At 38.0% G+C, this 12,146-nt stretch overlaps 1 protein-coding gene across 1 annotated transcript; it reads left to right on the top strand.

The window, feature by feature from the left end:
* Positions 1 to 105: 105 nt before the first annotated feature.
* On the top strand, positions 106 to 4,928 carry LOC117917990 (receptor-like protein kinase FERONIA). The gene has a single exon (XM_034834498.1). It carries the CDS (start codon positions 2,217 to 2,219, stop codon positions 4,818 to 4,820), a length of 2,604 nt encoding a protein of 867 aa, XP_034690389.1. The 5' UTR covers positions 106 to 2,216; the 3' UTR covers positions 4,821 to 4,928.
* Positions 4,929 to 12,146: the final 7,218 nt, after the last annotated feature.

Genomic DNA, 12,146 nt, shown 5'->3' with positions numbered 1-12,146 from the left:
CTCAAGGTGTGTGCTTTACATTAATCTTGGGTGGTTATATAGATTCCTGTGTCTCTGGTCCTGAATATGGTTCTTCTTTAGAATTAAGATAAGTCATAGAACCAGAACAGTGTTTATTGGGTTGTCAAAGGCAAAAGTTGTTGACACTGCAAAAATATGCCATTACAAACTCTTCTTTGGCATCTGATAAGGCAAAGAATGGCTTCAACATGCCCAACTTAGTGAGAGATTAAGTAATTAGCCTCTTGTCTTCTTGTAGTGCTAAAAAAAATGAGAAACCAATGTGAAAATGAGAGGCATGGATTTCTACAGGATAGAACAGATTGATCTTAGTTGGTTGGCTTCAACATGCCCAACTTGGTGAGAGATTAAGTTAATTAACCTCTTGTCTTTTTGTAGTGATAAAAAAAAAATGAGAAACCAAGGTGAGAATGAGAAGCACGAATTTCTACATGACAGACCAGATTGATTTTAGTTGGTTGTTGGGATTCCAATGTGAATTGTACTTATTTCTTTTCTATGTTAATGGTGAAATCCAAATTCACCTAATCTTATGAATTCTTTATCACAGTGATTACTAGCCTAAAACTGAATTATTTTGGTTCACTACATGAATCTCCAAGATAGAACTTGATGGATTTCCCTTTTATATTATATACCAATGCTATTATACCATGAAAACTGTGTTTACCATATTGTGAAGTGGGTTGTTGGGAGCCTTTTAGTCTGGTGGATGTACACCCTAGGAAGTGAAAACACTTTTGCTTGTAAGACAATAGGTTACTAATATCAATCATACCCAGATCCTTTTCTTGAAGCAAATGGTAGCTGACACTGATCCAAGTAAGCAATACGTTTGAGTTTGGTGTGTGGTTGAGATGAATTGAAGTGGGTCAAGAGAAAAAAAAGTTGAGAATTACTGTAAAAGCATCAACTTGGATGCCATAGTATCAACAATTGGGTGGTTTATTAATGAAATGAAGATAGACTTTAGGATGGAAGATTCCATGATTTGGTCTCACTTTCATTATTTTATTAGTCTAAAGTTAGGGGTGCGAATTGGCCCAAAACTTGAATTATTCAAACATCGTCAAGGTACAAAACAAACTTGTAGTTTATTTGTGGTTTGTATAAGTTGGTGTGGTGCTCTTTCCACTTGAAATATGCTCCATTATCTCCCTCGTTTTGTTAGGTGAGGAAACAGGTAAGGAAGCTTGAAAATGGACTCTTTTACATGATGATGGTTTCTTTTGTTTACATCATATAGTACTCCCTTTCACTCTCTCTGCTTCTTGGAATGAGAATGAGGCTGAGGGAGGGCTTTTGCTTCTTGATGATCCTCATTGCTAGTATCCATGTGGTTGCTTCTCAAATGACACACCATAAGAAATGTCTGGAGGCCACCATTGCCGAATGCTTCCCAGGGGAAGAGTTGTTCATGGAGTCTGAAGTGAGCTACCGGTTTCTTGCAGAGGCAAGGGCCAAGTCTATATCATACGGGGCTCTCACTCCAGACAAAGGGATCTGTAAAGGCTCAACACCAGCATACAGCAGCTGCCTACCGGGCCCAAACAAGGGGTCCGACCGCGGCTGCAAGTCTACCTATCGCTGCCGTTCAGGGTCCTGATGACCAAACGATTATGTTTTTTTTTTTTGTTTTTTTTCACCTAAGCCCCAGCACCCATTTGTTTCCAAGGCTATGCCACCCCCTTTTGTTTCTCCTGAGTTTGGAGCTATGTTTCTTGTGTGTGAGTTGGTTGATACAAATAAAAAAGCATTGGGAGTGGGAGTGCTTTCCTGCCATGGCTGTTCTCAAGTGTAACGATCATTTTGGTTTCAGATATCATAAAGAAAACATGAACTTCATATTGAATGTGAAGAGGAGATCCATCTCCATATCTATATCTTGTAGTGTGGAAAGATGTTGACCTCAACTTTGTTGTGTAGTGCGCCACTTACAAGTGGAAAAGATATGGGCCTCCTCTTCTATTTTGGAATAGAGTCTCCAGGTTATCATTACCATGAGAGGTGTGGGGTCTTCGTCCAGCAAATGCTCACATTGTATCACAGTAATTACTAATTTTTTTTATCTCAATCCTGTGAGACGTTACTACGTTTAAAGCCATGAGGAGTGAGGACCTATTGGAACCCCATAGTCTGACCGAATATATATTCTCCATGTTAAAACCGTTTTCGAGAATGGACCGTTTTTAAGAATGGTTTCCATCGTAAGGCGCGCTATGAACAACACTGATACAAACTTGGTGCTCTTCCGCATCCTTGCTTCTATCCATGCCATCTCCATTGTCATCGCTGTCACAGCTTCATCATCACCCTACACTCCTGTGGAGAACATAGCTCTAGATTGTGGAAGCCATGGCCACAGCACCGCCCCTGATGGCCGCAAATGGACTAGTGACACCGGTTCGAAATTCATATACTCCCAACTCAATGCATCTTCCATCTCCATGGCCTCCACCCAAGACTCCGTTCCACTGGTTCCTTACATGACTGCTCGTATCTTCACCTCCCAATTCACTTACGCCTTCCCGGTATCCCCGGGCCCCAAGTTCCTTCGCCTTCACTTCCATCCGGCCTCCTACTCCAATCTCGATCCCTCCCACGCTTTCTTCTCTGTCACGGCAAACCACTACACGCTGCTTCACAACTTCAGCGCTTGGCTCACTGCTGGCTTTCTTAATCAAACCCATTTCAGTAAGGAGTATTGTGTTTGGGTGAGCTCGGAGCAGCTGCTGAATCTCACTTTCGCTCCAGTTGCAGGTGCTTTTGCCTTTGTGAATGGCATTGAGGTTGTTTCCATGCCCACGGATCTTTACCTCAAAGGTGAAGATATCTCCATGGCTGGGCAATCGCAGCCATTCACGATCAACAACGGCACTGCACTCGAGATGGTTTATAGATTAAACGTGGACGGGCAAGCCATTTCGGCCGTCGACGACACCGGCATGTTCCGAGAATGGTCTCAGGACGACTCCTTTATCTTCGGACCCGCAGCTGGACAAGATCCATTTCATCTCACAATTAAGATCAAATTCACCAAGGTTCCACCCTATACTGCGCCTGAGATTCTCTACAGGACTGCTCGCTCCATGGGGATGAACAGGCACGTCAACGAGAACTACAATCTGACGTGGATATTCCCCGTGGATTCAGGGTTTTACTATCTGGTGAGGCTCCATTTCTGCGAGATTGCGCCGGAGATAACTGGGATCAATCAGAGGGTGTTTGAGATATTTTTGAATAACCAGACGGCTGACGATCAGATGGATATTATGGTTTATGCCGATGGTATCGGAGTACCGATTTACAGGGAATTCGTGGTGATGGTGCCGGAAGCAGGGGGAGTCCGCCAAGAGCTATGGCTGGCGTTGCACCCCAACACCGGAGCTCATGCCAAGTATTCCGATGCTCTTTTGAACGGTTTGGAGATATTCAAATTGAACGCAAGCGACGGAAACCTCGCCGGACCCAATCCTATCCCTAAACATAAGTCTAAAGCCGGTGTGGATCAAATTGAACCCATTCAAACGGCGGATCGTTGGAATAAGGTCCGAAAACCGTTGATTTTCGCCGGAGTAGTGGTGGGCGGGGTTGTTGCCGTAGCTTTGATTTTATTTTTCTTCATTCTCCGGCGCCTGGGAGCGAAGAAGAAGGCAAGGACTGCAGGCACGAGCCGAGGAACATCCTGGTGGACTCCATTCTCGCAATCCGGCGCCGAGTCAACCAAGACGAGATATACGCCTCGGCCGTCGGAGCTGTGCAGGCATTTTTCGCTGGAGGAGATGCTTTCAGCGACGAACGACTTCAGCGACGATTTCCTCATCGGCGTCGGCGGCTTCGGAAACGTCTACAGGGGCGCCATCCACGGCGGAGCAACCCCAGTCGCGGTGAAACGATTGAACCCCACGTCCCAGCAGGGAACGCGCGAGTTCCGCACAGAAATTGAGATGCTCTCGCAGCTCCGCCACATCCACCTGGTTTCTCTAATCGGCTACTGCGCGGAACACGGGGAGATGATCCTCGTCTACGACTTCATGGCCAACGGCGCCCTCCGGGATCATCTCTACGGCACTGATAACCCTCCTCTCCCATGGAAGAAGCGGCTCGATATCTGCATTGGCGCGGCTAAGGGACTGCACCATCTGCATACAGGCGCGAAGCACACGATCATCCACAGAGACGTGAAGACCGCCAACATACTGCTTGATGAGAACTGGGTGGCGAAGGTCTCTGATTTCGGATTATCAAAGTTGGGACCCGCCGGCGGGTCCGAGAGCCACGTCAGCACCGTGGTGAAGGGCAGCTTCGGGTACATAGACCCGGATTACTACCTCCTCCAGCGGCTGACGGATAAGTCTGACGTGTACTCATTCGGGGTGGTTCTGTTTGAGGTTCTGTGCGGCAGACCGCCGGTGGAAAAGCACCTAGAGGGGAGAGAGGCGAGCTTGGTGGAGTGGGGAAAGGCCCACTACAAGAGCGGGAGGCTTGAGGAGATCGTGGACAATCGGGTGAGGAATGAGATTGGGGCGGAGTGTCTAAGGAAGTTTGGGGAGATAGCGACAAGCTGCGTGGGGGATCGGGGGACGGAGCGGCCGGCGATGGGTGATGTGATGTGGGGGCTTGAATTCGCGATGCAGTTGCAGAGGAAGAGCGGGGAGGTAAATGAGATAGAAGAAGGATTGGAGGGTGAAAGGAGGTGGAATGGGCATGGTGGGGGTGGGGGTGGGGGTGGAGGTGAATCCACATTGGGGATGTCCGGAGATGTCTTCTCTGAGATCAGAAATCCCCAAGGCCGATAATGGGGCTCATCGGATTTTAGCCATTTTACTTGAAACCCTTTTTTATTTTGTTAATAATAACCAAACCGACCGGTCATGGAACCAGTTCACTGGTAGGACAAGGTCAAACCGGTAATGTAATAAATATATAATTTATATATTATATAAAATTAAAAATATATAAAATTATAAATTTTAATAATGTTTAATTTTTATATTTGGTATATTAAATTAAATGATAAATTTTAATATTTTAAATTTTATTAAATAAAAATATGTAATATTTAAGAATGAAGATATATTTAAGACGAAAAAATTTATAATATTTAATTTTATTTTTTTGTCTTGTTTTAAAATTATTCTATTAATTAATTTATATTATTTTTTATAATTATTATTATAAAAATAAACATGAATTTAAATATATACATTTCTTTAAAGATTTTATATGATAAAAATTTGAAATAAAAACATTAATCTTAAATTCTTATTATATATATATATTTTAACAACATCATTTAATAAATATGGTGCAATGCTCTCAAAGGCTTCAAACTTTGAGATCCGTCCTACCCTCCAAGAAGTAATGTTTTGCCTTTAATTAGTCCCAGTCTCAATCTCACATAGGAAGCACATGAATTACATGTGCTTCAAGTGCTCTATAAATACCTTCAACATCCAACCCAAACATATCAGCAAATTGGGCCTGGAAACATGACCCAAATATAAGTTTTATAAGCTTTCTTGTTATTGGATTGGAACTAGTGGCTTGGACCAAATATAGGCTTATAATTAGTTTTAGTTTTAAAAGTATTGGGTATGGAAATGGGCCTGATGGATAATGGGCCTCTTAATAGTTAACAAATATTTGTAACAATTAAGGTCTGATCGGTTTATAAAAAATTGGACGGTTTGTCTTGTTCAGTGGTTCAGTCGTCGGTTTGAACGGTTCAATGTCAGTTTAACCATGAAACGGTTCATTGAGATGGACCGAACCGGAAAGTTCACTGGTCGACGGTTCAACAAGTCGATCTAGTCTGGTTTTTAAAAAAATTATAATAACACTTTCCTCAAACTTAAAATTTTTTAAATATATATTATTTATGTATACCATCTAAATAATCTAATTACCTTTTAAAATAATTTTTTAGATATAAAAAAAAAATTCATGAAACACCTTTTTTTTTTTTTTTAATAAGAAACGATGCTTTTGATCCTTTCAAAATTGGTCCCACCATATGAGATTATGATTTTAGAATGTATGAGATGCCTTTGCTCATTTCAACTTAGGGTACATTACATTGTTAATACATATCCTCTATAAGTTTAAAAGCTTTTAACAATGCAGTGATATGTTATTTTAGCTTGACATGTCTTGTTATGTCATATGTGTGTGTAGGCTTTTAACACAAATTGATACTTGGCACGATGTTAGAACCTCTTTCGGCTCTAGGAAAATAGTATGAGTTAATTTTTATTTATTTATTTATTTTCTTTGTTTATTCATTTAAATGTAAAATTGTAAATCGAAATTTTTTATATTGTAAAATGAGGATAAATGCAACGCAAGTCAAAGTAGTAGAGATAAAACATATATTACTTTAATAATATATATAATGGGAAGAAGGAATCAGGGAAGGGAGTTGAAAAAATGAAAGACGAAGAGAATGAGAGAAAAAGAGAAATTTCTTTCTTGTTTGGGGATACATATTACAGGGGATGAGAATTCCTTTTATAGGTTTTCCAAATGACTTCCATTAATATTCCCATTAATGAATATTAATGAAACTCATAAATAACATTAATGGTTTCCATTAATGAGTATTAATAAAAGTGATAAATAATACTTAATTAACATCTATTATAATTAATGTGGTGACATTCATTACTTTAATTATAACACTCCCGGTTGGATGTCCACCACATTTAAGAATATGTCTCATTAAAACCTTGCTAGTAAAAAATCCTATGGGAAAAACCTAGCAAAGAAAAAAAAAGTACTATATTTTTATAATTCTTTAAGTTGCCCTTGGTATGTTAGGACTGCCTCGTTAAAAACCTTGCCAATAAAACCTAGTAGGACAAAACCTGGACGAAGGAAAAAAAAAAAGTACAATACACTAACACCCTTTTACAAGCATACTCCCTCTTATGTCGATATCCTTGAGTTGACGCATTCCAATCCTGTGTATTAACTTTTTAAATGTTGAGGTTGACAATGATTTTGTGAATAAATCTATTAAATTATCACTTCAACGTATTTGTTGCACATCAATTTCACCACTTTTTCTGGAGTTCATGTGTATAAAAGAATTTTGGTGAAATGTGTTTAGTTCTATCTCATTTAATGTGGTTCCCTGTTATTTGTGTAATGCATGCAACATTATCTTCAAATAATATTGTCGGGTCACCTTTGATAAAGGAGAGTCCACATGATTCCCGAATATGCTAGATCATAGATCTTAGTCATATATATTCACGACTTGCATCATGAATTGCTAGTATTTTTGAATGATTTGATGATGTGACCACCATTGTTTGTTTGACAGATCTCCATGAAATAGCAATACCATTGCAATTAAACACATACCCTGTTTGTGACCTACATTTATATGGATTTAAAAGATATCCTGCATTTGCATATCCAAGCAATTGTTGCTTTGATTCCCTTGAGTAAAATAAACACATATCAGTAGTTCCGCGAAGATAATGTAATATATGTTTGATATCATTCCAATGTTTTTGAGTTGGAGTGAAACTGTATCTTGCTAATAAATTGACAAAAAAAAGCAATGTCTGGACGCGTACAATTGGCAAGACACATAAGTGAACCAACAACACTAAGATATGGTACTTCAGGACCAAACAATTCTTCATTTTTTTTATAAGAACGAAATGAGTTTTTTTTTTTCACATCAAGTGATCAGACAACCATTGGAGAACTTAAATGATGCACTTTATCCATATAAAAAACCTTCAAAACTTTCTTAATGTGTGTTGATTGATGTACTAAAACTTTATTTGGAAAATGTTCAATCTGCAGGCCGAGACAAAATTTTGTTTTTCCAAGATCTTTTATCTCAAAATCATTTTTCAAGTAATTTGTTATTCTTGTGAGCTCTTCAAGAGTTCCAACAAGATTTAAGTCATCAACATACACTACAATAATTGAAATTCGGTTTCTGATTTCTTAATGAAGATGCATGGGCATATGGGGTTATTTATATACCCTTCTTTTAGCAAGTATTCGCTAAGGCAGTTGTACCACATGCGTCCAAATTGTTCTAATCCATACAAAGATCGTTGTAACTTGATTGAGTACATGCTACGAGGCTTTGTACAATTTGCTTCAGACAATTTAAATTCTTCAGTGATTTTCATGTATATATCATTATCCATGGATCCGTATAAATATGTTGTAATAACATCTATGAGACGCATATCCAGTCATTTTAAGACTATCAAACTAATTAAGAAACGAAATGTGATTGCATCAATGACGGGAGAGTATGTTTCTTCGTAGTTAATACCAGGTCTCTACGAAAAATCTTGTGCTACTAATCACGCTTTATATCTTATGATCTCATTATTCGCATTGCGTTTTCGTACAAATACCCATTTGTACCCAACAAACTTTACATCTTCAGGTGTTTGGACTACAGGTCCAAAAACTTCTCGTTTTGTTAATGAGTTTAACTCTGCCTTCATAGTTTTTTTCCATTGTGGCCAATCTTTTCTATGTCGGCATTTTTCCACATTTCGTGGTACATGATCTTCATAATTTCTTATGATATCAGAGGTCACTTGGAAAGAAAAAACATTGTTAATACTAATATTATTTTGATCCCATTTTTCTCTCGTGTGTACTTAACTTACTGAGATCTCACAATTTTCAAAGTACTTGTGCCTCTTCAGGGGCTTTTTGTTCGATATGTGCCTTTTTAGGGGCTTTCTGCATTATTTGTACCTCTTTTAGGGTTATAGATTTATCAATTTTAAAGTGATCAGTCATTTTGATGACTTCTTTTAGAGTGCCAATTTTTTTTTCTTTCTCTTCCGAGGAGTTACATCATTTGAGCTGACAAGTCTACCACACTTCAGGTGTATCTTAGATTCATTTGTTAACTGTTCTATAGGGACATCAATCCGTGTTGGAGTATTTGCAGTCAGGATATGTGACTTTGTCACTTTCTTTATATTAATGAATGCATCTAGTAATTGATTTGCAAGATTTTGCAAATAAATGATCATTGAATTTCTAGTTCACATTGATTTGTATGAGGATCAAGATAAGACGTAGTAGATGTGTTCCAAGTAATTTTTTGTCGTTATTCAGAAATCGACTTTTTTCTCTCTAATGACGAGAAAACACTCTCATTAAAATGACAATTTGTAAAGCGGGTAGTAAAAACATCGTATGTCAAAGGTTCAAGATATCTTATGATAGATAGAAAATCAAAACCTACATAAATCCCAAGTCTTTGTTGGGGACCCATTTTAGTGTGTTGTGTAGGTACAATTGGTACATATACTACACAACCAAAGATTCGTAAGTGAGAGATATTTTGTTGTTTTCCAAGCACAAGTTGTGAAAGGGAGTATTCATGATAAGTTGTAGGTCGAATATGAACTAAAACCGCAACATGCATAATAGCATATCCCTAGGCGGAAGTAGGTAGTTTGGTTTTCATTAGTAATGGTTGAGTTATTAATTGAAGACGTTTGATAAAAGATTCTACTAAACCATTTTGGGTATGAGTATAAGCAATAGGATACTCAATATTTATCCCTACTGACATGTAATAGTCAATGAATGTTTGAGAAGTAAATTCGCCAGCATTATCAAGACGTATTGTCTTAATTGGATAATCTAGAAATTGTGCTCGAAATCTAGTTATTTGTGCAAAGAGTCTAGTAAAGGCAATATTACGTGTAGAAATGAGACAAACATGTGACCACCTAGTAGAAGCATCTATTAAAATCATAAAATAACGGAATGGTCCACATGGTGGATGGATAGGCCCACATATGTCCTCATGTATTCTTTCTAAAAAGATTGGTGACTCAGATATGACTTTAGTAAAAGATGGTCTAACTATCAATTTACCTTGTGAGTAGGCAGCACATGAGTATTCATTGGGCAAAAGAATCTTTTGGTTCTTTAGTGGATGCCCATATGAGTGTTCGATTATTCAACGCATCATTGAAGACCCTGGGTGACCTAGTCTATCATGCTAAAGGAAAAAAACTTTTGGGTCATTGAACTTTTGGTTCACAACAACATATGATTCAATAGGCTTTATAGTTGTATGATACAACCCAGAGAAGAAAGCTGAAAGTTTTTCCATTATAAGCTTCTAGCCAGATATAATGGAAGTAATGTAAAAATATTCAACATTATTTTCATTCATAGTTTCAATATTGTTAGCCCAAGGGTTCTCCTAATCGGGTTTTGATGATAATAAACCATGGTTAAGTAACTAATTGGTTTAATGTTTAAGAATCTCAGGTATAAACTCGAAAATTCATTAAATGACCAAATGGACACAAGATCGAGTGCTTGGAAGACTTGAGATCATAGGAAACTAATGTAAGATGAATGCATGAGTGCACTTAGGATTTTCATACGTTTTCATGCATCTTAGAAAACTCGGTTTATTCTTTAAAATGTTGATTTCATTAAAACCCGAGTTTTTAACTAATTTACCTTAGGTAAAATGTTTCAAATTTGGCTTAATAATTTACCTAAAGACCTTACCTAAGTGTTAGAAAAGAAAGGAATCAAAAATAGGTTTTTTGGGGCAAAAAAGGCTCAACCGGTCAAGGCTAAGGCCAACCGGTCAATCGGTTGAGGAACGGGTCGACCGGTTGAGCTTGTTCGGTCGAGGACCAGTCGAGGAAGGTTAAAAACATTCTCTCTCTCCCAGTAGCCTTCTCTTCCCGGTCGAGGTGATTCCTTTACCGGTCGAGGTCCGATTGAGGCAACGGTAACCTGTCATGCATTAAATGCTCCAACGGCTAGTGAACCGGTCGACCCCTAGCACGACCGGACAAGGTTGTCTTTTGCTGTTTTTGACTCTCGAGCTTAGAAACCTATAAATTGAGAGCTCCACTTCATTTATTGATATAGAGAACAATTGCATTCAAAACCTACCTACCTGTTCTTGATCAAAACGCTCTCATTTCTTTCTTAGTGCATTAAACCATCACTTGCATATTCTTAGTGCACTCTTGTAAATCATCCTAACTTTCTCTTTTACTTGAGTCATCCTTAAGCTAGGTTGAGAGTTTCATCTTTGTGTGAACTGAGTGTGAAAACCTTCAAGTGGTTCAAATCTTGAAGAGATTGTGTAAGAGTCCATTGGAGCCGGAATCCAAGTGTAAGAAGATTGAAAGCTTGATTGAAGCTTCAAGTTAGTGGAACCCTCACTCGGTTAGGAGATTGAGGAGAGTGGACGTAGGCAAGGGAGTGTCAAACCACTATAAACCCGAGTTTGAATTCTCTAACTTTATCTCTTTCCTTTATTTATTTTGTGCATATATTATTGTGTGGAAAAAGATTTTGAAAAACCCAATTCACTCCCCCCCCCCCCCCTTTTTGGGTATTTTCCTTAATTATTCATAACCTTTGTTTTATCAAATATGATATACATTTCTACGGATATCTTTAAAATTGAGCAAATTTCTTTTGGATTTGTTAAAATATAAAGCGTCATTTATATGGAATTTAGTTCAATTTGGTAATGTAATGTTTGTTATTCCAGAGCCTTCAACTAAGTTTATAATACCAGATATGGTTTAGTTTTTATTAATCTCAATTAGAGGAAATATATTTTATCTCGAAGAATTATGTGCGTGGTTGCACAGTCTATGAGACATACATCATCCTCATTCACCTTGAGACCAAATAACACATGGATTTTAGATATAACTAATATTAAAAAAAACAAGGCATAATGTAAATAACAAAAGAAAATCAGATGTAAATATAAGACATAATACAATATTATTTGCTATATAAACTAACATTAATCAATGTTAATCTTCTTATCATTTATTAAATGGTTTATTTTTTCACTGGAACCTTCAAAGAAATCAATGTCATAGTAAATTAGGTCCAATCCATCACCATCGGTAAAGTTCATCTCTATCTTTTTTCCTTTTGCTTTTATTGATGCTTGGTAAAGGTCGACCAAATGTTTTGGCATATGACAGGAACGCGACCAATGCATTTTCATACCACATCTATAACAATTATTTTCATAGTTCTTAGGAGGTTTATCTTGTAAACACTTCCCATGTTCTTGTTTTGCCTCAATATTGTTCCATTTCTGGTGGTGCAATGAG

Source organism: Vitis riparia, chromosome 1 (assembly GCF_004353265.1).
Source record: "Vitis riparia cultivar Riparia Gloire de Montpellier isolate 1030 chromosome 1, EGFV_Vit.rip_1.0, whole genome shotgun sequence".
NCBI classification, from domain to species: Eukaryota; Viridiplantae; Streptophyta; class Magnoliopsida; order Vitales; family Vitaceae; genus Vitis; species Vitis riparia.
Note: the sequence above shows the minus strand (reverse complement) of the source record. Positions and strands in the feature narration are given on the sequence as shown.